We start from the raw sequence: 27,731 nt of genomic DNA on the forward strand, positions 1-27,731 counted from the left end.
GACAAACTTTAAATCACATAGCTGATATTACTGCATGTTACCATTTATAAAAATAAAATTTAACTAAAAGACTATTTTTTTTTTAGAGAAACAAAGCAACATTTGCTTATAATTGCAAAGCATACCTTTCCTTCTTTCATACATGCACACACATTTCTTATTGGCAAATAGAAAACAGAAAAGTTTGTGACAGAAAGGCAGCCCCAGAGAACGAAGAGGATGTTTAGTATTTGTGTGAATTCAAAGAACAATTTGTGTTTCAGAAAAAGGACCATGTCTTGAATAACTTGCCATTCTAATTTACATTTTTTCCTTAATATATTTTTCATAATTTTTGCTTAATAGAATTTTACAGCTTTAAAATAATTATCTTTGCATGTTTTGTCTACTGAGTTTAATTATAAAACCCATGTTTTAAGTACAACTAATAATTTAATTTTATTTTAATCCATCATTTTAAATTTTAGCAATGCTAAATAAGAAGGTTATCGGGAATTGCTGCATGATAAGCAATGATTAGTTTTTGTAATTATGTTAGTCCTAAGACAAAAGGACATGTTAATAAATAGTAATGAAAATGGAAACAAAAATACTAAAACTAATTTAAAGCATATTGTCTAATTCCTAAAAATAAATATTATATAGATTTATTTATTTATATATAAATACGGTGATGTTAAAAATTAGTATGTACTGAAAACTTCACTGATATTCATATCTCAGTGAAACACATTCAGAAATGTAAATGGATAGAACTTTCCCAAAAATCAAGTTGATGATGCCCTCTAAGAGCCTTAAAAATATTTATATCCACATACATGTCACTTTTCAGTTGTAGAAATTCTGCCAAATGGAAGCAATTGCTCAACCACAAAAGCATTGTTACAGTGCACAGAAAACAACTAAGAAATCACTGGACATTTATATGACTGAAAATTCTCCAGGTGGAGACGAAAGTATGGGGTAGAAGGACCAAAAATAACAAAAGACAAGTGTTTCCAGGACCATAAGATAACATATGAGTTTGGAATTACTTTCCTTTTGGGTTCATAATGAAAATTACATGGAAAAGGAAATGCAAAATTTGGAAGTAGATGTTATGAATAACTATGTGATATTAATTATTTTCATGACATTTTGAATATCTCAAGAAATAGCCTTGTATTTCTTTGGAGTTTTGGTTTATTTAATTTTATTTGATTTGCGATTGCTATAAACAAAAAGGAATAGATTCAGAATTCTAGAGATATGTGTCTATAAATGGAATGAAAACACTATAAAAAGTGGTTATGGAAAAAATAGCCTCCCAATATGGGTGTCTAGAGGAAGCAAGTCTGAATTTGAGATCAGAGTAGAAAATATTGTGCTGGAGTGGCATGATTCAATATGGTACAGAATTTCTCCTCTGACATAAAGTGCTACAAAATGCCCAGTTTATAAGTTTTTCTATAGATTTAAAATATGTTTTCAGTTTTTATTTAAAGTAAAAGATTTACCTATTAAGCCTCTGTACGTGGATGCTATATTTAATTTTTTTGATCTAAAGTCAAACACAAAATTTTTAGTACATAATAGCTTTGGCTTTTTTAAAAATAATTTTCCTTCCATTAGTCACCTAGATATGAAGAGTTATGCTGAAGTAGTTCAGAGCAGAAATCTCTACTTTTGAAGTTTCCAGAGTGTAGGGCAGGGTATAAGCTCATGAAGTCACAGTGTGCCGGTTACTGTCTAAAAGGGCACTCTCAGAACACAGCAATGATGGGAAGTAGAGGAGGTGTAACTGTCCAGCTGGGAAATGTTTATCGAAGTTGAGTATGTCTGAGTTGAAATGTAGAGAGGCAGCAGGTAAATACAGAGGGGGAACAAGCAGAATGCTGTGGTCTTTTTCAATGCCCATGGAGAACAGTTTTAGTGTGTGTTAATGCAAGAATGCACTGATTAATGAGAGCAAGAAGAACTGAAAAGGGAGATGAGACTAGTAACACAGATTGAAAGGTCCTAAGAAGATTGAAATTAATTTTGCACATGTTCTGGGAAGACATTCAACAAAAGAATTGTAGGATAAAATGTGAGGCTCATTAAGATGTTTCAGCCAATAGAGTAATGCAAATGAAATAAAATTGATTCAGGATGTGTATGAATTATTACACAATAATGATTAAGACAGATTGCAAAAACTTGCATTCAGTTTTTATCTCAAGTATAAGGATATTTGCGCATATACAATGAGATGTTTTTGGGGTTGAATCCTTGTCTGAGATAGACACTTATGTCTCATATACGCTTTTTAGGTGTTGCCTGAAGGTATTTTCAGTGAATTAGTAGAGCATTGTCATTTTGACAATGACTCATCATTTGCAACATCATGATAATGTCAAAAAGCTTCCAGATATGAGAGCACTTAGGCTTTGTATTTTCACATGAGGGATGTTCAAACTGTAATGTTGAACATACTCTGAAACTTACCAAGATGAGAGAAGAACTGAGAGACAGATGTGGGGATGAGAAATTGAGGACAAGAAAAAAAAATCAGTAATGCAGCAATACTGTGAAATTACATAATGAGAAACATACAAATGGAAAGATGACTATACAACTCTAAGAAAAGGTTGCCGGGCGGTGGTGGCGCACGCCTTTAATCCCAGCACTCGGGAGGCAGAGCCAGGCGGATCTCTGTGAGTTCGAGGCCAGCCTGGGCTACCAAGTGAGTCCCAGGAAAGGCGCAAAGCTACACAGAGAAACCCTGTCTCGAAAAATGAAAAAAAAAAAAAAAAAAAAAAGAAAAAGAAAAGGTTAGATGTTTTTATGATATATTAAACCCAACCTTGGAGAATTCGAATTCATTCTCACTAAGGTGCTTCATACATACATCAATCTTGTACATTTCTTCAGAGAACGAGAAGCTTAGGGCTTCTTTGCAGGTAGGTACTCAGCCAGTGGACAAAAGAACGACACAGCTTTCTTTCCAACTCAAATTCCAACAATATTCCTAACGCAGAATAAAAGCACTTACAACTTTCACTGGTAAAGATTAAGACAGGGTTGTTCCAGGTTGAGAAGCATTAACTGAATGTTTACTGTGAAACTAAGGACTCTAAATTGTATTCTAACTTTCAGGGACACTGTGAAGGACAGAAGGGAGAATCCCATTTTCATGTCTGATATTTTCCAACGGCACCAGGAGTTCTCAAAGTGTAGACTAAGACTATAAACTGTTTTTTTTTTTTTTTTGGTTTTTCGAGACAGGGTTTCTCTGTGTAGCTTTGCGCCTTTCCTGGAACTCTCTGTAGACCAGGCTGGCCTCGAACTCACAGAGATCCACCTGCCTCTGCCTCCCGAGTGCTGGGATTAAAGGCGTGCGCCACCACCGCCCGGCTTCTGTTTGTTTTTTTAATCAATGAAATCCAAAGTGAAAATCACCAAGCTGAAATTTGTATGATTCAATAGTTTTTTGTTATAGTCTACGGTCTATAACATAAGAACTTCTTTCCATTTAGTTCTTACTATGAACAAAAGATACGTTTGAATATCTTTAAGGCAGGTAACCAGGAAACTCATGAGCTTCTACTTAAGAGTCTTAGCATCTTAATCAAAATTATACAAAATTTTAAATCAAGTATTTGTGTACTACCTCTTTAACATGTATTCAAACCAAACCACAGACATTTTCAAATACATTGAAGAAATAATTAGTGTCTAATAACTCTTGTCTATATTTAGAAGCAAAACAAAGGTTTCTAGTACAAATATAGCACAAAGTGGCTATCAAGCACAGTTATGCAATAGATATATAATATCCTTCCAATGATTCAGGATTGATAAGTAGTACATTTGTATTGCGACCATCCTAACTATGGCTTATGCACACAGAAAATGTCAGCATTTGTAGTTAAGTGTTCCTTTGGGCTATCTCAGATGCCCACTCTCAGGAAACAACAGTTGAAAGGATAGTCATTTGACAATAAGCAACTCTGGATTCTACTGCTGACATAGCAGTTAAATGCAGTGTAACTATGCAAACGATACAATACACCTTGGGATTCATTTTCTCCAGCTGATTTGCCTAACGAAGAAATTGAACTCAGTGGTCTCTTGCACTCCTTTCTGACTCTCAAACCCTGTGACTGCATTTCCTATGATTCAATGGATGCCTTTGGAACAAGGCCAGTGAGTGGGCTTACATTGTTTGGAATTTTTATCTTCTAGTTACCATAGTTTATAGATGAAATTCTGCTGTGAGATGTCTTTCTGTACACTGTGAATGTGTTGCTCTGACTGGTTGATAGATAAAGTTGCATTGGCCTATGGCAGGAGAGGATGGAGCCAGGCAGGAAAATCCAAGAGAGATAGTGAGAGGAGAAAGGAGAGTGGGGGGAGATGCCAGACTGCCGTCCAAGGAGCAACATGTAATGGGACACAGGTGAAGCCAAAGAATGAATGGCAATACATAGATTAATAAAAATGGGTTAATTTAAGATGAAAGAGCTAGCTAGCAAGAAGTCTTCCATAGAACAATGCAGCTTTATTTATCAACCAATCAGAGCAACACATATTCACAGCATACAGATATCCCACAGCAATACCAGGAAGTAATATGTCAGGGCAAGAAAGGTATATAAGGCTTGTGTGCTTCCCAAGCAAAGGCATGAGATCTCAAGTGCTGGGATTAAAGGTGTGTGCCACCACTGCCTGGCTTTGTGTCTAATCTAGTGGCTAGCTCTGTCCTCTGATCCTTAGGCAAGTTTATTAGGGTACATAATATATCACCACAAAATTTCATCAGTGAAGTTGTGGTACTAACATATATTGCTGTGCTCTCTGGTCTGGTTTTCATTTCATTTGGTTCAGAATTGTTTCATTCCTTCTGATGAATGCCAGTCAGCTGGCTAAGATGTAAAATCAAGAGATGAGCATGTCTGTTTAGCTGAAGAAAAACAAGCGTGACATTCAATGACGCATTGAGAGGACTGTAAGTGTGATGAGATCAGGGTCTCGGGATTTCATAGATTATAGGAAAGGTGTAAAGAAGAACCAAATAACTGCTAGAATTACTCAAAGAAAGAGAAGTAGTTCTACATCATCATCACTCAGGATGGCTCTAGGGAAAAGACCTTGACACATTTCTGAGGATAGAACCTAGTTCCTGTATCTGCCACTTTACTGGCAACCATCAAAATTCCTGGAATTACAGAATGAAACATTGAAATACCAATCATCTCATCTGTTACTAGAAACATAAAAGTATGAATTAATAGTCAGCATGATGCCAAATATTATCAGTAATTATTTTTAAGAGGACTTACAAGAATTATATTTTTGAAAACAACATTTCCTTCTGTTTGGGTAGAATGATTTCAATGTTTTCATGGCCTCAAGTGTACGTGTTTGTGTGTGTGTGTGTGTGTACATGTATGTAAAATTAATACATAGACCTCCATGCAGTGAATATGGCTCCATTTTAAAAAATTGTAACAATACTAGTTTTAATTGAAAAGTTCAATTAAAAATACTAACTCTGCATAGGCACACTGTACATATATGAAGAGTAAGGAGAAATGAGATTATATTTGCATTTTTACACAGAGAGATTGAGGGGTATTTTTTGTGCTAAGAGTTACTTTTCAATTTAAATGTGTCTTTATGTGAGAATGGGGGTGGTGTGTGTGTGTGTGTGTGGAGGGGGATGCCAGTAGAGGTCAGAAGCATTGGGTCCTCCTGGAGTTATAGGTGCTTGTGAGCCACCTAGCATGGGTGCTTGGAACTGAACTTGGGACCTTGCCAATAATAGCAAAGTTCTTAATTGCTAAGCCATTCATCCAGCCCAAAGAACTTTTTAATTAAATATTGAACTTTTGAGATTTCATGAACTATAGTTTTATGTATTCATCTTTGAGTTGTAGCACTTCTGTGGATACTGTATTGATTGTTTTTGTTTTGTGAGTAGACTATATTATTAAAGTACTGAAAACCATTGAAAATGGTAGTTGTGAGATAAGTATTGGATTCAATGCTTTTGATTCTGTACATATCTTAAACCAGTTTCTAAGATTTGAAAATCGATGGGACACCTTTTCTCATTAGTAACACATGACTATGAATTCTTCATTGTATTTGTGATTTTTAAGGTCTGGGTAATTAACACATTTGCCATCTGGTATGAGGTAGTAGCTAATGTTCTTATGTTTGGTGATTTCCACAAGTATTCATACTAAGTAATGAAGGGCTGAGTCAAAAACATGGGTATTTTATAAATGACAGAGTTAAATTTTGTACAAAGATTCACAAATGATTCAAAACTTGAATTTCATAACTATTTTTCAGTACTGCTATCATATTAAAATACTTGAGTTTTAAATATAAGCAATTATTTTATTAATTTATCACATTTATTCAGCTAGTGTTTTATGCAAATTCAATCAACTATTACCTAACATCCTCTAGGTATCCAGTTCTAGACCATTTTACAAGTATTACAAAGACAAAGGTGTGTTGTATTTGGAGTTTAGAGTTTAAAGGAGAAATCAGATATGTATAGAGGAATAACAAAAGAATACCAGGACAGAAATAACTGAAATAGGAATAGAAGATTATTGGAAATGAGACAGAGGAATCCATTATAAAAATGAGAGTTCGGTATTGATGGCGATTCTGATAGAAAAGGGAAAATAAGTGGCATTTACACAAATTTCTTATAATTCACAATCTACTTGCTTTTATTTTTTAATTAATGACATTAATTTTACAAGCTAAGAGTTTCTCTTGCTTGCTGTGTTTCATACATGCCGTGTTGATGAAGTAATGCACAAGTACGTACAGTTTTTAATGTTTTCAGTCTTGATTACTAAAATCATTAACATCACAAAACTGTTGCAGTTTTAACTTTGCAAATACATGCTTTGATCTCTTTATTTTCTTAGGCCCTTCAGTTACAATACTTTATATGCAACTTAGGAAAACTGTCCCTATTTGGAGTGCTTAATTTGGTGTCCTTTATATTGAAGCTGTTTCTCACCTCCTTAATTATATGCCAAGAAGATTTCTGTCTTGAGCAATTTCTATATAATAGACTTTTACAATATCTCAAGATTACCTGTGGTCTTTGACACAGCACAGGGCTTTATTGAGTAAGTGAGAACTTGCACTTTCACATTTAAAAAGAACAAATTTTAACTGTTACAATTTAATTAAATGGGAATCCTGAAAATTAGACTTACTTTAAACACTACAGTTTATTTTCTACTTCTCATCACACCTAGACAGTGTTTAGTAATACTGGAGGCCCACTTTTCTTAAGAATGAATTTTGATGTAGAGTTTCTGTTTTATTTTGTTCTTGTTTTTGGTTTGTTTTCAGGGAAAGCCTTCATTAACCCTCAGTATCTGTCCAGTTTCCCCAACTTGTTTTAAGTGATCTTGCACACACCTATGGAAACAACCAGTTACTTAAAATAAGCACATTGGTGTGCCAGACTGTATTTCTTGTTTTACGTTAAACATTTCCAGCTGCAAGGTTCTTTTTAAAGCATGTTGGTCTATTTTAACACTACTTCTGAGACCGTTAAGAGCTACTCCTCAGATTAAAGTGGTCTGCTCATCACTTTGTGCTTTCCTTGGCTCCAACTGCACAACAGAAATACACACTGGAAACAAAATGAAGCCTGAAGCGCAGGCTGGAGAGATGGCTTTGTGCTGAACAGCACTTGCTTTTCTTCTGGTGGATCTGAGTTCGTATCACAGCACCCACATCAAGTTGCTCACTGCCATCTTAGCTGTAGTTCCAGGAACTCTGATCTGCTGGATCTCTGCGGACCCCTACACTCATCTGCCTATAACCACATGCAGAAATATACACCTACATGTAATTTAAAGTAATAAAAATCATCTTAAACGTGTGATGTGATTTTTGCGTACAATGAGATGAGTTGCTACAGGATATGTAAAATGAAATTCTAGGAACCCCAACAAGATGGTAACATTCTTTTCCTTTGGTGATTCTCAACATGAGGCCAGATATGGCTTTGAACATACATAGTGCCTCTGAAAATTCTAGAGGAGTGTTTGTGAGTTGTTCAATGAATACAGCCATATACAAAATACATTGGATGATGGTCATCATTTTCTTTCATTTTCCTAAATTGAAATTCATTAAATATACTTCTTATACGTAATTTACTATATTGATTATTTTCATATAGAAATAAAGGTATAGATAAATACTTTAGTGTGGGCCAATAAGTTAATGCTATCAGGTTTCTCTAAAGCATCATAATCAATAAGACAGATATTAACCCTTATTTTAAAAAATACAGGACATTTTCATGTTAATGGATAACACAGGTATTGACATGCATAGAGTGATACAAACTGTATAGCACATGGATCAGGCTAATGCTATTGGAATATCAGATATGGAAAGTGCATATACAAGGAAACTCTGGGAAATAAGAGGTCTGTAATGAAAGCCACCATTAGTCTTGTCTGCAGCCACTGGCAATTTTGAGTTATGAGAACAACATGATAAAAATGTGCATTTTACCAGCAGAATGTCTCTGCTGAAAGCAGAATACATAAGGCAGGAAGTCCTTGAGAGAAATGACTTTGAATATTTTTTGAAAATGGTGAATAATAAATAATGTATTTTACATCGTTATCTACCCCAGCTGTCATTCCCACTACCGTGATTACTGTGTCTGGACACACGTACAGTAATTAAAATGATTACACCAAATTTTCATAAAGTATGTGAAGGGAATACTGTCATTTTCTATTCTAATTGACTGTATTCTTCAATTTTCCAAACTTGCTCATTCGTGACCCCAAATTAATTCATGATCCACCAATGGATCTAGTTAATTTAACAAAATTAATTAGAAACTAATTGCAATAATAGTTCAAGGAAGTGTGGTGGTACCTCACCCAAGAAAACATCGGTAGGACTAGGGAAGACAGAATGTATTCAGGTAAATTTGTTGCAAGGAATTTCCAGAGGTTTGTAAGGAATGAGATAGGGAAAGTAAGAACAATTTAGGGAGGGATAAAGGCCTTTCAGCCAGGTTAGTGTGCGACTGTTTACAATGCCTACACCACCTGCTATTGGAATAAAAGTGATGTAATGGATCTGAAGTTGTTGTGTCCTTCTGGTGACATTAGAAACTGAAATGTCTGTGCTTCCACACCAATGACCTGAGAGTGTCCTGGAAGCTTAGATAGTATGAGAATGTCTGAATCTTCTGAGAATTATAATGCCTTTCCAGGACTCAGTGTTAAGGAAATCACATATATAGCATGTCAGAACACATTTTCCAACTTCCTATTGTACTTACAACACGCACTCACACACACACTCACACACATACACACACATAACACACACACACACACACACACAACACGTGTACACATAGAAAGACACACACTTGCGAATGCTCACACACAAACAGAGGGAAAAGTATGTTTTTAAAAATGACAGATCAAAAGAGTTTTCAATTTTAAAGTTTTCTTAACTAAGCAACTTAAACGTCAAAGTAGTGTGGTTGTGACCGGTTTTATTTTATATTCACTAAAAGCAGAGAACTCAGAGTTACACCTTCTAAAAGCCCTCTATTGACCTCATGGGACATAGTTTATTAATACTGAATTGCAAAAGGAAAAATTATGGGTTTTCTAGAATGGGTGATTAGAGTAGCAACTGAAATATTTCATGAACACTCTTTTTCTCCGTTTAGTATAGAACATATTTTCTAAAGGCATAAATTCCATGATTAACCTGACCTCCCTTCTACGAAAGAGTATTAACTTCCCAGCAGCCATGATCAGTGGAGGACTTCAGTTCCCAGACAATAGTGGCCATAATACAAGTAACATTTCCTGAGAAATTCTAGCTAGTTCCCAACCCAAGTATGAACTATAGCAACCACAACTTCAAAAGATCCAAACTGTTATAAGTCTGTTCTTTTGAGACAGGGTTTCTCTGTGTAGCTTTGCGCCTTTTCTGGAACTCACTTGGTAGTCCAGGCTGGCCTCGAACTCACAGAGATCCGCCTGGCTCTGCCTCCCGAGTGCTGGGATTAAAGGCGTGCGCCACCACCGCCCGGCATAAGTCTGTTCTTTATCAGGTAAAAAGAGTTACAGCTGTACACTACTCATGAATACCTTAGCTGTTTATTTTAAAAATAAATATATATTTTACATATGTGTAAATATCTGTGTAAAATGAATGTATAGATAGGATATGATAACATGTAAGGAGAGGGCTGAATGAAATATGGAGGAAAGCCATGCATTCATGCCATTTTAAAGACATCTCAGTGTGGGGGAGTTGAAGTGACCTTTAGTTGTTTAGCTTACATACCTGCAGGGGTCCCAGAGTTTGAGAAGTCCATGTGCAATGTTCTACTCTGTACTATTTATGATTTTTTAAGGCAAAAAGAGCGAACTACTAGAATTTTCTCTAACACTCCTCATGAAACAAACACAATGATCATTTTAATTAAATAGGATAAGTTTAGCAGATATACATGGTTTTAAGACTGTATGCAATTTCAGAGAACATGATATTAACAATGATTCAAGTAAAAGCTGGCTTTAGGTATATATATATATATATATATACATACATACATATATATATGTACATCTGTGTTCACAATTTTGAAAAACAAAAGTTAGTCATGTGATAGATTTTAGAGCTCTATGACAAATGGTAGAATATAAAGGTCATATTGAACACGTATGACAGTTAATTAGCATAAGGGTAGATTTCTACAATGATAATGAGTATAAAACTGAATATTAAAACTGGAATGTATATTTTAAATATATGTATTTAATTAATTATTTATTTCAAATCTTAAACATATTTCAGCATAGATTCTGTAGTTAGACAGCTCTGGAACTCCTTCAAGTCTGACTTACCAGTCTTGTTATCTGGAATAAATCCACTCACATAGTAAAGGGGCTGTTTTGAACTGCAAAACAAAAACAAAGCAGTTATTTTAATTGTATACTTGGCAGGAAGGGAGGGGCAATGGGATGAAAAGTGAACTAAAGAGAAGTTCCTATTCCTAGCCTTAAACAATGAGAGGAAGCCTTGAAGGCAGTGAGATTCCCAAATGTCTAGGAGTTCTCTGGCTGTAGAGAATGGATGAGGATACCACTGGACACTTAATAGATTTAAGGTGGCTATGGCAATTTTACCTTCCTTTCAAGAAAGAACTCTCCATCTAAGTTACTCAGAGTTGGTTTCTAGCAGCTTTCCACAAACAGAAGATATGAGAGTAGAAGCAGGAAGAAAAAGACAGCCCTAATTAGAAAACACAGACATCACAGGAAGTCAACTTTATTAAAGAATATTTTCGGTGTTGCTTACTTTCTAGAAATGCCATTCTAAGAGTTTGGTATTTTGCTGTTAGGTATTTTCATGCAGCTATATGTGCTTATATGTGATCATGGATTATAAGGTAACTTATATAGCTTTGAAAAATTGAAGCATTTTCACTTCACATGAGGCATACAGAAAAACAATCATTTATAGTATGGGATCACAGAAGAAAATTCATATACTTAGAGTGAAGTTGGAGCCATCCTTATTCTGGCAAATGCTGTATCAATAATGTAGAATCAGCACCAGCAGGGAATTTTGGAGTTAAGAGTAAGCTTGCCAAGGCATCCAAGTTTGTGTATATTTTTCTTACATTTTTATTTGCCAACAATAATTTGGAAGTACAAGAAATTGATTTGGTTAAAGACAAAGGAACTCATGGCTATTACCTGCTCATACCTGCACAGTAGTTTGACTTAAAAAATGTATCATTCTGAAATTGGCCACCTCTGTCTTATGATGTTAAGAATAAACTGAGTAACCACACAGCGCTTCATAAATAATGAGTCACACTCTGTTTAATTCTGAATGCTTCAGTTTCAAAGGAGATGTTTAGAAAGACTGAAACGTTTTCATTGAGAATCAGTTATAGTCTTGCTTTAGCAGCAATATTGCTGCTTACAACACTGAGGTCAGCTAGTTGGCTCAACTGCTGCAGAGCAACACCGCTGCTTTATTATGGTAGCTTACTTAATAGTTTATTTGAACATGTGCAGTTCAGCTAATTCTATGACTAGATATCCGATTTATTCACATAGTAATTTGCCAGCTACACGTAGATATAGTTCTAGTCCTTATTTCCAGTGGAAAAAAAGCGTGCTACTCACTCACAGAGGAGTGTCAAATTGGCCTTTTACGGCCAGCATAGGCTACATTTTATGATGTATCTTTTTGTCTTCTTATTTTCGATATATTTACTACCATACTTCTTGAAGCCTGACCGAGCTATGCTCAAGTTGTCAAAATACTACATGTGAATTTATTATTTATTCCCCCATCTCCAGTTGTTCTTTTTTATTTATTTTTGAGATTATAATCTAATTGCATCATTTCTTCCTTTTCTTTCCACCATCCAAACCTTCTCATATAGCCCTCCCTATTTTTCTTTCATATCATCACCTATTTTGTTGGTTAATTTGTATATGTATCTATGAATATATATGTATATTCCTAGATATAACCTTCTCAGTCTGTATAATGCTTACTCATACATATATTTTCAGAGCTGACCATTTGGAATTGGATTACCAATTGAAGTGCTGCTTTCTGGAGAAGACTTTCTCCCACTCTGCATTTCTGTGGTTCTTTCTGTACAGATAAGGCCTCTTCCCTCCATTTTAGCATGTCTATTGGTATTTTTATCCAACTGTCCTTGGGCAGTCATGCTGGTGAGAATTTATGGATGTAGCTTTTGACTTTGACATCACTAGGAAGCACAATAGTCTTTAAGTCATCATCATCCTCATTTAACTTTATTTAGTTGCATTAAATATGTTGTTGTTGTTTTTCCTCTAAGATCTACCTTACTCTCAAACAAACAATCAACCAAAAGCTTTATTAGGCTTCTTTTTGCTTCCAAAGTAGAAAATGTTCTCACTTAGTACTGAGCTCTCATTGGTGAATATTTTTTTTAACTCTTCTGATTTTTAAGTTTCTGTTAAAATTTTAATTTTTATTATTTATTAGTCCTTTGAGAATTTTGAACAAGAAGTTTGATCATTCAGACCCCCCCTCTCCACTCCTCCCAGATCTACTCCTCCTCCTTCAGGACCTTCCAACCTTGTGTCCCTTTTTTCAACTATCAAGTCCAAGTTGTGCTGTTCATACATTCTTGGATATGTGGTCTTCCACTGGAGGGTAGTAGTAGACCTACCAAGTGCAATACTCCTTCCTAAAGCAGCTGACACCACCCCTCTAAGCAGCTCCCCATTGGCAACAGCTCTCAGGGTAGGAATTTGTGGCCACTGTTCCTCTCCATGTGGGATTTGATCTGGCTTGAGCTTGCATAGGGCTTGTTTATGCTGTTGCAATTGCTGTGAGTTCATAGTACATCTGCCCTACTGTGTCAGGAGGACAAAGTTTTCTTGTATTCAGCTAGCATCTCTAGATCATACAGCCTTTCCTCTTCTTCACCACAGTGATCCTCGAGGTTTGGAGGGAGGGGCATGACACACATGTCCCATTTAGGACTAAGTATACCACAGTCTCTTGTTCTGTGTGTCTTGTCCAGGTGTGGGTCTCTGTGTTAATGACTGTCTACTTCAAATAGAAGTTTCTTTAATGAGGGTTGAGAGACACATTGCTCTATGGGTCTAAGGGTAAGATTTTACAAGTTAGTTAAATAGTATGTCCATTTATCAGGCACATGCCCACACAGTCATATGTCAGAACTACGCTTAGTTTGTGTTGAAATAGTGAGTGCTGAGGAATTATAGGATGGGATGAGAGCTCTTATGCTGTAAGGGAATATGAGCATAGAGTAATCATTACACTTTCTCTGTAGTAGATGATTTAGCAGTATAAAACTTCATTCTCGCCGGGCAGTGGTGGTACATGCCTTTAATCCCAGCACTCAGGAGGCAGAGGCAGGCGGATCTCTGTGAGATCAAGGCCAGTCTGGGTTACAAAGTGAGTTCTAGCAAAGGCACAAAACTACACAGAGAAACCCTGTCTCGAAAAACCAAAAAAAAAAAAAAAAAAAAATCCAGAAAACTAAAACAAAACAAAAAACTTCACTCTCTGCAGCAGGACTGTTTCTGTTTTTTTTTATAATATTGATATTGTGACATATAGATGCTATTTACATTGAGAAAGCCGCTGCTGAGGTTTTGTGGGTTCTTCCTTCCTTCTTGCCTGCCTTCTTGCCTTCTTGCCTTCTTTCCTTCCTTCCTTCCTTCCTTCCTTCCTTCCTTCCTTCCTTCCTTCCTTCCTTCCTTCCTTCCTTTCTTTCTTTCTTTCTTTCTTTCTTTCTTTCTTTCTTTCTTTCTTTCTTTTCTTAGTAAAATATGTATGGTGTCATCTATCCTGACGGGATCATGTCAGTTTTACAGTTAATTTGTGCTCTTAACTCTTATCTGAGGTAGTATCTATAATAATAACTCTTAGAATATCCTTTTCCCTACAGGATTCAAATTAATACTATGATCAGGTTGATTAAGATTTTAGATTTAAAATATTGGTGTGATACAGGTGTTAGAATTTCAGATGCTTCCATGTACACGTAATGTCTCAGTATTTCAGAGGTGGGGACATAAGGATCTGGAGTCCAAGGCTAGTCTCTACAATGTAGACTTTAAGGCTAAAACTATATATGAGTTTGAAGATAATTTGGGCTACATGAGACCCTGTTACTCAGTAAATCCAAGCTAAATAATAATCAGCTGTCAGATTCTCAGTACCCCATAATTCTCATGACAGGTCTTTTTTTAAATAATGGTTCACATTAAAGTGTTAGGTGAAATATACTTTCTATTCCTTTGTTCATCATCTTGGAGATTCCTGCTTTCTTGAGTGCGACAGCCTTTTAGGTTTCTCCTATTCTGATTGTCTTAATTATAAAGGAAATAATTTATACTTCATCTGAATTAGTGACATGGACTAAGAAGAGCTAAAAATCTCTATTATATGGTACAGTGTGCATAATGATATATATTAAAATATAACCATTAATCTCTAATATTTAAATAATGTGTTGATATTTTTCCTTTTCCCTCTTAATAGCTCACTCTAGATAGTAAATACTTTACTTAATAGTGTGAGATGGAAAAGATTTATTGTTATAGGTAAAGTTGTAAGAGATCTATGAATCTATGTCAATAATAAATATATGTTAATTAAGAGAGGTATAGAATTATATCTAAGACAATATTTTTACAATAGTAAACACAATTTCCTTTTTAATTCAAAGTTAAGTAGTTTGAGAGTTTAATTAATATGGCAAAATGCACAAGAAGAAAAATATAAAGAATTTTGTGTAACTAATGAGCTATAAGATCTATACTCATTTTTTTGAGGGATGGACTAAAAAAGTGGGGAAAGCTATGTTTCATGTATAGGTAGGTGTGTTTTCATGAATGAAAAGACTGAATGTATCTGAAAGCTATTTTTCTTTTACAGACCAAAGTCTTGTTTGAAGAAAATCTAAATGTTCTTTTGCAAACTAATTGAAACATGCATTCCAACAAGCTAAAATGAGGGTATTTAAGGGTTTCTTAAGTCAAGGATCCATGATTAATATGAAATACTCAATACAGCATCACAAATCAGTTGGGCATATATTCAAGGTGCTTTCCGAAGTTGTCTTTCAATACAAGGACCAGATCATGTTGCATAAATAAGATTAGGTGTAGGCTCTTTTTAACGCATCACGATTCCATGGTACATATCAGAAATGCACATCCTGTGCCTTTCCTCCATATGAACCCAGGGATGCAGAAGGCCCAGGAATGCAGGAGCCTACATCACAGCCTCTGAAGAAGTAGAGAGGTTATTTCTTCTATGCACTCAAATCTCAGAAAGTCAGGGCAAATAAGATAATTTTATTTTATTACTTTATTCAATATATAGGCCCATAGAAGGCAATTGTAGCCGGGCGGTGGTGGCGCACGCCTTTAATCCCAGCACTCGGGAGGCAGAGCCAGGCGGATCTCTGTGAGTTCGAGGCCAGCCTGGTCTCCAAAGCGAGTTCCAGGAAAGGCGCAAAGCTACACAGAGAAACCCTGTCTCGAAAAACCAAAAAAAAAAAAAAAAAAAAAAAAAAAAAAAAAAGAAGGCAATTGTAAATATGTTTGTGGACGGTACTACACAAATGGTATAGGCTCCCATATCTCAGAGCATTAAAAAGTCAAACTTATTCAGTGATATTTATAAACGTGTTGAAAAGACTCCATCCCTGATGAACAGGACAGATCTGACCAGCACGTACATTGTGTTTTCTTCACTTAACATATAGCTCAGATTTCCTGCTGTGTAACCACAAAGCCCTTGCAGATTTACCATTATAAATTCATTTATTATGAACTCTTATTATATGGATTTGTGAAGACAAAAAACGTGTTACAGATTGGCTAAACTGGACCTCTACTGAGAGTTAACATCTTTATTGAAAGTAATATTTCTAAAATTTTGACGATTTATCAAATGTGTAATTTTGCCAGGCAGACTATTTTGGGGAGATTTTTTGTTTTGTTTTGTTATGCTTACTGATGAAAATATGCTGACTCCTCATTCTTTTCAGTCACACCATTTTATGAGTGAATTTTTCATATTTATTTTTCCTTTTTTTCCATTAATTTTTCCTTAGGTGTAATCTAGCTCCTGTGGTGGAGTTTGCTGCGGATGTGGGGACTAAGTCAGATTTTATTACCATGAACCCATCAGTTGTGCAAAGGGCGTTTGGAGGCTTTCGGAATGAGAGTGACAGAGAAAAATTTGTGCATAGACTTTCCATGCTGAATGACAGTGTCCTTTGGATCCCCGCTTTCATGGTCAAAGGAGGAGAGAAGCACGTGGAATGGGTTAACGCGTTAATCCTTAAGAATAAGCTGAAAGTGCGGACTGCCTATCCATCACTGAGACTTATTCATGCTGTCAGAGGGTAAGTGGCTGGAAACTACCGGGCTGTCCTTGGCACAACGGAACACGTAACTAAAGATTTTCTCTAGACAGAAAGGAACATCAGTAAAACCTCCCAAAAATAAACACATATTCATTATTTTATAATGCTTTCTATATTTTCAAATATGTATTTTATTTGCATGCTTAGTCTTTTTACTCGCCCACTTTGGAAAATCAAATGGTTGAATTTGACATTGATGCCTGCTCGTGAACAAAGTACTGCTTTTAATTTCTTCCTGTGACTGAGGGTAATAAGACTTTGCAGTAAAACTGATGACTTTTAAATGACAGGCTGCAACTGAATGCTGACTGTCTAGTAGCAGTCTGATGGACACGTAAGTGCTAGAATTGTTAAAGGGGCAATTGAGGTCTATCTACAACTATGATGCCAACTAATAAGACAGGAGTCTAGCTGAGATTATGCACCTTCATGCTTCATACCAATGTCACACTTGCCATTTACAAATTAAGGTACCATTTCCCATTTAAGAAAACAAGTTCATAACTAAAATTATAGAAGGACTAATCTATTACTTAAATATAAGTAATGACAAAAGGGTCAGGGGTGATAATGTACACAGTATGTTCAATAAATAGATCAATGGTAAATACTTTTGTATGTTTATGAATGTATCTTAAGTATCAAATACAGTAAATACAAACAGGAAGGAAACCTTAACAAATGCAGAGGCTCAATGACACTCCAGTGACGTCACAAAGCATAATGGCAGGGAGGCATAATTTCTTCTTCAAGTTTTCAAAGCTCCAAATGTGGACTTACTATTTGACTAGGTTTGAAAACAGAATAACAATTGTAAAGATTAATAAAAGGAGGGATTGGGGAAGGTGTCTAAAAGACAGACTGGAGAGACAAATAATGTGGGTTTGGAGGGGGAGAGGGAGAGGGAGGGAGAGAGAGAGAGAGAGAGAGAGAGAGAGAGAGAGAGAGAGAGAGAGAGAGAGAAAGGAGCACTGAGAAAGTAAAATGAAAGCAGTGTACGCAGAGCAGTTGTGAATACTGAAACACAGACTGGGAAAGTAATTTGGGAGTTGGCTGGGAGGGAGTCGCTTTTATTATGCTTGAAGTACAATGATATTTCTGAATCTGGAATGGTGCATCTTGCAATTGAACAAATATTTTAATTAATTTACTCATAGGAAAATAAAGATATAGGCTAGACATGGTGGATGTGGTCAAAAAGACACATTGAGGAGAACAAATAAATGCAGGGATAGAATTCCTGAAAGAAAAAAATTATCTAATTCCAGAATTAAAATAATTTCTTTGTATAATAGGAGCTATGCTCAAGTGGATTTTTTTGTTTTGTTTTATTATTGAAATATTTCCCTGAAAAGGTTTACCATTTCCCATTTAAGCCTTCAGAGTTTCTTACAAGGAACTATCTTGTTCACAATAAAATTTGTTATAATTGGATATTCAATACTCATTACTATGGTGAGAAGTTTATGTTTTATATATATATATATATATATATATATATATATATATATGCACTTAGATTATAACTAAACTAACATTTATTTCTAAATGAGTAAATATTCTTTTATTTTAAAATTTGACTGAAAAGAATGATATATTCTCAACAAAGGTTACAATTAAGATGTATTATGTTGGCCGGGCGGTGGTGGCGCACCGCCTTTAATCCCAGCACTCGGGAGGCAGAGCCAGGCGGATCGCTGTGAGTTCAAGGTCAGCCTGGGCTACCAAGTGAGTTCCAGGAAAGGCGCAAAGCTACACAGAGAAAACCCTGTCTCGAAAAAACCAAAAAAAAAAAAAAAAAAAAAAAGATGTATTATGTTAAAAACTCATATATCTGTGCTGAGAATATTTTTCATCAGTGCAGAGTATCATATTACTCTGAAAAAAGATTTCTTTCTAATTTTAGACGTATATTCTCCAGTGATAGATGATCAGGGCTAGAAAGCATATACTCAACTCCTGATTAGAGAGAACATAAAGCAAACTTAGTATGTCAACTAAAATATGGCCACTAGATTCTGGCTAATATTTCTCAATTCGATACCAAAAGCAGATCGTGAAATCGAAACTTCAACTGTAGTCACAGTTGGAAACACATGTACTTAACAAAATATTAATGGAAGTATTTATGGGTGTTTTTATGTGTTACTTACTTTTTTTTTCTTTTTGTGCTTGAAACCATCTGCTACCTCCCAGGGTGGCTACTAACTCCTGGGTCAACCAAGCGAAACTCCTGCCTTGCCTTTCTAGTAACTAAGTCAATAGGCATATTTATTTCACCTTGCACAAATGTTTACATGTTAAAATATCAATCATTTTTACTTCAGTGATCAATATTTTATGTTTCATCTTATTTACTTTTCTCACATATTTTTTGAAAACTATTTCAATAATTAGTAAGTGCTGTAATCCAAAGTGCTTTATGATAAATCCTGTAGCCACAATGTGTGACGTGTTAAATCGTGGTTACCATGTTTTATGTAGTTTTGACTGGAGTGATTCTTGTCTTTTCTAGAAGGTGTGTCACTTTGTTCTTACTCATATAACTGCATACCTTCCTTTAAGGTAAAGAGATAGAATCCTGAACGATGGCATAAACATAAAATAGTTTCGGGGTTCCCAATCACCTTTCAAATGAAATGGAAATGGGCATACATGGTGTATCAAAAAGCAAACTCATTTATGGAATCATAAAAATAATATTACTGGCAATGTATCATTTCAACATGTTTTGTGTAGCTAGAATTCTGAATAGAATAATAAACTGTGAACACTGGTAAAACAAGATTAAAAAGCAATGATAAAACAAGAAGGTTTATCTGAAATTAACAAGATTAACCTAAAAGACCTGTTAAGTTTTACTTATTTCAGAGAAGTAAGTACTACTGGCTTATTCATCTGAAAAACTGTGGTATAACAGTTTAAGAAAATAGTTTCAGGTCCTCTATTGATTACTGGAGTTGACTGACTGATGAAAGGTTAAGGGACCAGAACACATCATTTAGATAGAGCATGACTATGATGCTGACTGACGTGTGATGGTTTTTCTGAGTGTTGCAATTAAAGATAGAATAATTAAGTGGTAATGGAAATCAAGGTTCCTGAATACAAGAGTCAACTGTAAGTTATCATATAAGCAGATTTCATTATTTAAACTTTGTCCTCTGAGAATAATGAAACTACTAACTTTAAACTCTTCATTTCAGTTTTGTTTTTAGCACTAAAAAAGAAGATAACATCCACCAAACTCAGAATAGTCTTAGATTGTATTATCATGTACAATCATTTTTGAAATCAGAGGAAAACTATAGCAGTCCTGAAAAAAATGAAAGAGTGAGCTAAGAGATGAATGAATATTTGGAATTAAAATCTAATGGCTATCAGAATACTGAGCAATAATAAGAAGAATTGACTATATAATTGCTCACACTTCACTGAATTCAGAATTTTCATTTTAAAGGTTTAATCATCATTTATCAACTTTCATAGTGTTTTTTTTTTTAATTTTTGAAAGTCCTAGGAAGTAGTACAAAATATATGCGTCATGCTTATCTCACTTTTTACCCTAAATTTATAGATTCTTTGTGGATTACACATCATGCATTCTGATCCCATTTATCTCCCTGTCCCTTCAAATCTATCCTCTGCACTTGCAACCTCCCCTATCACCACCCCAAAAATTTCAAAAGTAAATTTAAAAGAAATATAAAGAAACAACAACAACAACAAAGAAGAATCTTGTCGTCGAAGCTGTTGAGTTACACACCCTTTAGTCCATTCATCTTTTCTTGCAACTCATCTTGTTCCTGAGGCATTGGTCTGGCTTGAGGTGGCTGGCTACTGCTACACCACTGATAATGAGCTCTCACTGTGGCTCCTCTTAGATGTCCTATGTCATGGAGATCCTGCTGTTTTGGATCTGTAGCTTCTTCGCTTTCACATGCTTGCACAGTTCATAGATTCAGTGGATGTTGGGGTCGGCCAACTCACAGCTCTAGTTTTGGGCCTGGGTGGTAGCTGGATTGATCAGCCTTCCTGCTTTCCCTCATTGTCACTACCTGGGAGACATAGTGTTTTATAGACAGAAGTTCATATATACATGCTGAAGAGTGAGATAACATTTGTTTAAAGTCGTTGTACAGTGTTTTTTAATTTTGTATTTTTTATTCTTCCCACATATATTTCACTTGCAGCACAATTTCCCCTAATTCCCCCACCACCAGTTTCTCCCCTCCACCTCCCCTCTCCCTCAAATCCACTCCCCTTCCCCTCCCCCTTCGCAGCCCCCCCACCCCCTACATGTCTCCTCTCAGAAAAGAGCAGGCCCTCCCAGGGACATCAGCGTACATGGCATAATATGCTACAATAATACCAGGCACACGCCATCATATCAAAGGCTAGAACAAGGGAGCCCAGTAGGAGGAAAAGAATCCCACAATCAGGCAAACGAGTCACAGTCAGCCTCTAATTCCACTGTTAGGAATCCCACAAGAACACCAAGAGACTCAGCTGTATACTTAGCCACAGCATACATGTAGAGGATCTAGATCAGGCCCCTACAGGTTCCCTGATATCTGTGAGCCCCCATGAGTCCTATTCAGTTGATTCTGTGGGCCTTGTTCTCATGATGTTCCTATTCCCTCTGGTTCCTCTGATCCTCTTCTTTAGGGACTATTTTAGAATTTTTGAGGAATTTTATTAGTAAGGAATTTGTAATGTAGCTCTGCTGATTTGGAACAGAACTATTAAGTCTCAGATTTATAACCATCAAACTATGAATATTGACATTAAGACATTAATAACAATTACATTTCTTTGCCCTCTTAATTTTACTAATTCTAAACTCTAAACTGTCTACCCAGGATCTGTAAAACTGTAATGCCATGCTCACTTCTTTGCTAAGTTTTTTTTTTTAATATTCTCAGGTATTCCTTGTCTGCAGCCTCTTAAAAGGCTAACTGAGCTTTTTCTTTTGTTTACTATGAGAGCAGACACAACTTTCATAAATATTCCCTTTTAAAGTCTATTTTTTTTTTTTTTTTTTTTTTTTGGTTTTTCGAGACAGGGTTTCTCTGTGTAGCTTTGCGCCTTTCCTGGAACTCACTTGGTAGTCCAGGCTGGCCTCGAACTCACAGAGATCCGTCTGGCTCTGCCTCCTGAGTGCTGGGATTAAAGGCGTGCGCCACCACCGCCCGGCAAAGTCTATTTTTAAATAAAAATAATGTCTATACACTTCAAAATAATTACTACTCAGCTAAATGTTTCTTCCCCACAGTTAATGAGATGCATTTATGCACATGTATATGTATACAAAGTTGTACATTTGTACACATATAAAGGGTAACATATAGATAGATGGCTGAATAGATTGGTAGTAGGTAGATACATAATATATCTATAGATATAGATAAATATACATATAGATATAGATATAGATAGAGAGATAGAGAGATAGAGAGATAGATGATAGATGGACAGATAGATATATTGCCCCTGAATTGAGTCCTTCTGTGTACTTCCATAAAAGTAAACTTTTTAATAATACATATCTCTTTTAATAAATATAAATTTATGAAAAAATCATGAAACATTATATTTGTTGTTTACATAGATATTAAATTGCAATAGACATGCATATATACTAAATATACACTCCTTTATCTATCTATCTTCTATCTATCTATCTATCTATCTATCTATCTATCTATCTATCTATCTATCTATCTATATGTGTGTGTGTGTGTGTGTGTGTGTGTGTATGGAGATCTTGTATACTAGTATAGCTTTAGTAACACATTATACTAAGTAATATATTTAAGAATTACTATTGGTTTTCTTCCTTAATTTTTGTGGAAAATACAGAAACTAATCTTATATTTGGAAATAACACATAATATTTAAAATAAATATAATGATCTCAAAAGAAATGTACAGGTAAGCGATAAAATGGCAAAAACATAAACATCTACATACTTTATATTATAGTATATATACATAGAGAACATACATATTGACATTGCTTACTTGGTATGCTAGTAATTATATGCACATGTGCTAACAAGGGCACATAATATGCTAATATTTCACATACTAATTGTACTTTATGGAACAGAACAGTAATTATCTGTATTACTCCATTCATGTTGTTTTGTATCTATGTGCATGCAAAACAGAGTGACAGGGTTAATATGGCCTGTAATCACACCACTGGAAAAGATGAGGTAGAAGGATCTTCAGTTTGAGGAAAGATTGTGCTTCACAATAAGGCTGTACTGGATACAAAATGAGATTCTACCTAAACAAACATGCACACAAACTACAGTGTCGATATACAGTGAATTCCCTTAGTCATGACACATTGCTGACTCAAATGCAACCTGGAATCTCTTGCAGTTTCCAGAAATTCATTTTGTCAATGTCAGATACCTAACAAAATTTCCCTTCTTCGTAATCATGTTGTTATTTGATGTGTTTTCTTGAACTTATTTCTAGTAATTTCATCTTGTGTCAAAAACATATTCTTTTGCATTAGTTACTTCAAGTGACTAAATTTTTCATCATTTCTCTCATTCACATGGAACATAATATTCTAACTCATTTACAATTGTGTATATAGCATCATTGTTTCTTGTTTTACATTTCTCATCAAATAAAATTATGTTGAAGAAAACAAGTTTTGAGCTAAAATTTTGAGGAATTTGCTGAGTAATTGGAATATTCTCTCATCATTTACTCTTAAAAGTGCCTGTATTAACATTTTACAAATTATGTTCACAGGAACATAATTCCTCACTAAGGTAGGAGAGAGACATTGAGTTAGAAGAAACTAAACAAGGATTACTCTGCCCCCATCTCTTTGGAAGAGATATCCTTGTGTGGCAGACTATTACTTTGTAAGAGAAATTTTTCAATTAAAGGAAAGAAAACTATACAGTACTCGGTATGTGAGAGTCTGTGACAATTATAGGTCTTAATAAAAAAAATCCTCATGCCTTATAGAATCAGCCATTTCTTTCAATTTTACTAATGACATAATACCAATTTCAAATTTCAGTCATTGAGTTTGTCATTCCGATGTGGAAATCTGCCCACTTAAACATGTGCAAAGATAGATAAAATGCAGGGTGAATGTAAGGCATTTCTCTTGGGGAAATTGCATGTGTGCATTACTAGTCTTCAGAAGCACGAATCGGGCCAGATCCCAGCAGAGTGTCCAATCAAACATAAGCAGAAATATCTCCTAGGGACACTTGAGGAAATGGAGTCTGTTGTAGCCATTCAAGCAAATTGTTCTGGAGTTTTGAATCAACTCAAAGTCACCTAAAGAAAAGGCAAAATGAAAAGACTTGGAAAAGGAAAATATTCACTACAAGTAATTTCTGAAAATGGCTTATTTGTTTTCATTTTAGCTTGTCCTAAAACATTCCCATATGGCTTCTTTTTTGACCTATGTGCAACACAGCTGTAATATTTCTCCATAAAACATGTGCCCTAGTTTAATCTTTTTGATTAGCAAGACAATGCATAGTAATTGTTTTAAACTAAAGGCAATTTTTTTATGAAAGAATATTTCTCTCTATTTCTCTGAGAATATTCAGATGTGAATACCTAAGGCAGCATTATTTTCCCAATGAATTAATCTTTAGTCACAATATTATTTCCTTTGCAGCTTCCATTATTGACATTATAGTAGGAAATATGACAGTGTAGATGGCTTATATCTGAAGAGACATTCATAAGTGGGTGGATTCAATGTGATCAAAATGCTAATGACACTTTTAAAATTTGTGTCCATTTCCCACTGGGACTAATAGGTTTTTCAAATTTTTTTTTTTTTTGGTTTTTCGAGACAGGGTTTCTCTGTGTAGCTTTGCTCCTTTTCTGGAACTCACTTGGTAGCCCAGGCTGGCCTCGAACTCACAGAGATCCGCCGGCCTCTGCCTCCCGAGTGCTGGGATTAAAGGCGTGCGCCACCACCGCCCGGCGGTTTTTCAAATTTTATTTGGAGAAAAAGAAATTTATTTATAAAATTTATTTTAGAAAGAGAAACCTTCAATGTACATTTTTGTCATGAGCAAATCCTGGGTTACTTCCTGGATGTGCATTTTCCCTGTGATTTCATACTGTGGCAAGATCTACCAGTTCCACTGTGCTGTTCCTGGGAACAAGAGGACAGTCAGTGAAAATCTGCTGAAGATTTCAGTTAAGGAACAGGGTCTGTTCCATAAAAAAGATGGTACCAGTCTGGGCTGTCTTCGGAAAATTTACCTGAAGGATTGTTTTCTTTCTTAATCTCAGTTTAAAAGTTCCAGTTGCACACAGGTTTCTGTCTCTGTTTCCTTTTCCAAGAATGTCTTGAGTTCTGTTTCTCTACATACTTCACACAAGTTGTACATGTCTCTATTGTGAGTCATTAAAATATGTTCCTACTTTTCATCAGAACAAGGATCAATGTATTCACACCTCTACATACTTAATAGGAAACACTAAGTTCTCTATACATGTTTCTTTGGATGTTGGCACACGTGAGCAGAGAAGAAGATGCTGTCTTGAAAAAGACCAAATATATACACAAGCAGCACTTCGAAGCTGGCTGGGAGTTGTCTGTAGAGCAATTAAGGAAACAATGAAAATAATAAAAGTGAGGGAATGATTTATTAATTAGAAATTATGTTCTCCTTGGAGAGTTATAAATAGTAAACCTTCCCCTCAAAGGCTTAAGTCCAAATAACGAGAGCAGAACCTTATGACCTATCCTTTGTCAATAAATAATTAATAAAGCTGATATGTATCAGTTGTTTCCAGTACCTACTAAGTTGTAAAGCTGATACTAAATTTTACCTTCCTATGATAGTAGAGTGATAAATTTTAAGAGCAAATTGTGATTAAAAAGTAACTGGACATATCAATTGGGAGTGGGCTCCACAACATCTCCTAGGAAAGGCAAAAACTACACCAATGAAATCTCACAAACATAGATACATAAACATGATGTGAGCAATGAAGACACCAATAAACATGCTATCACAGAAGGGGCAAAGCTCCTAAGTCCTAAATCCTAGACAAATAACTACAGATGTCTAAGGTAGATCGAGAGAGGGAAATATAGTCTTTCTCAGTGAATAGCACGGTTGGTTATCCAATACTAAAGAATCAGGTCTGAAAACATACATACAAGCAGAACATCACAGATAGAGTAGATTGCATTTATGTGTTGAGGAATGCCCACATTCATGCACCTGTACACACACACACACACACACACACACACACACAGCAACAGTCATAGAAAAAGAGGTCATGAATTTGCAAGAGAGCAAGAGGCATAGAAGCAAGAGTTTAAAGGTAGTAAAGAAAGTGGAAAAACTGTAATTATATTGTTTCAAAAACTAATATATATATTTTAAAAATATTATTTGTATTATATTAATTGGGATATCAAGACTAACCATTACAAATTTGCCTTACGGTCTGAGAAAAGCAATAGAGCAATATAATTTAGTAACTAAGTTTATTTTGCATATTTTCTGCCTATATTTGTTTAGTTTTAAGCAATCTTTATAATCTATTAATTTTTAATTTAATAATTTAGAATGGTATTATGTGATTGTGATAGTTTCCAGAATTGCTATAAACATTTTAGCCTTGGGGGAAAAACTTTTGATTTTAATAATGTTTTGAATTCCATGGCTGTAATTTAGTAATCACAGAAGTTTATATATATTTTAAGAGCTAGAGGAAATGGATGCATTTGGTTCATAAGTTATACTCATTACATGATTTTGGCTTTTATTCTGTCTTTTTGCATTTTTGCTCATTTTTTTTCTTTTTTAAATGAAAAAAATCAAATATGTAGCAGTCATGATTTCCCATCCCCCTACTCCTCCCAGATGCTCCTCATCTAACTCCAAGCTCTTTCTTTATCTCTCTCTTTAGAAAGCAAACAATTCTATCTTTCTACTTATAAAATCCACTCTTCTAGTGATGGTACCAAGTTTGCAACTAACTCCAGAAACTCCCTCACTTCTCTGAACTTTCAGGATGAAAGAGGAACAATAATGTGCATATTGAAATCGAATTAATCTGCACTAAGCTAGTCTAATTTATATATAAGAAAATGAGTGTTTAGTTTATTTGGATCATTCACAATGTACATTAAATAATCAGTTATGGACTTCAAGCAAACAGCAAATGTATGAGCTTATACACAGAGTATAAGTTCAAACTGCCTAAGTTTATTCAAAAAGATTATTGAATCAGACATCTGATAAGTCTTTAGAAGTGTCAGTTTGGCAGGGGTCTCAGTGATGGGGTCCTTGCCTCCCATGTGCAAGGCCCTGGTTTATCCTTTAATACCAAGACAAAGTTGTAGTTTGTCCTGTTTCTGAAGTAGATTACCTGTAGATGAGTTTAAAAATAGTTTTTAGAGGCTTTCCTGGGAGACTGATCATAATCAATCAGCTCACTGAGCTCCTAATGTGGTTTGTCACATGATCAGAACGTGAAGCCGTACGTTGAAAATTATAGAGACAGTTATTGGCAATGCAACCTCTATAATATCAGTAATAATAGTAAAAATAAAAAAAATTGAAGGCTCTTGACCATGAGATTAGTCATGTAGGAAATGGATTTCTGATAGATTCTGTTTGTTTCTGAGAACATTTGAGAGCATAGCATGAGTGGTCCAGGTGAGAGATGTTCAGAGGATTCATCTTTCTTGCTTCCCTTACTTGAC

At 35.2% G+C, this 27,731-nt stretch overlaps 1 protein-coding gene across 1 annotated transcript in view; it reads left to right on the forward strand.

Moving 5' to 3' along the window:
- Positions 1-27,731, forward strand: part of St8sia4 (ST8 alpha-N-acetyl-neuraminide alpha-2,8-sialyltransferase 4) — a 100,560-nt gene that overhangs the window by 31,190 nt on the left and 41,639 nt on the right. Inside the window, exon 4 of the mRNA XM_052750297.1 lies at positions 16,682-16,975. Coding sequence (XP_052606257.1) covers positions 16,682-16,975 — 294 coding nt within the window. The remainder of the gene's footprint in view (positions 1-16,681; positions 16,976-27,731) is intronic.

This window comes from Peromyscus californicus, unplaced genomic scaffold (genome assembly GCF_007827085.1).
Source record: "Peromyscus californicus insignis strain IS unplaced genomic scaffold, ASM782708v3 Scaffold_21__1_contigs__length_65335640, whole genome shotgun sequence".
Taxonomy (NCBI): domain Eukaryota; kingdom Metazoa; phylum Chordata; class Mammalia; order Rodentia; family Cricetidae; genus Peromyscus; species Peromyscus californicus.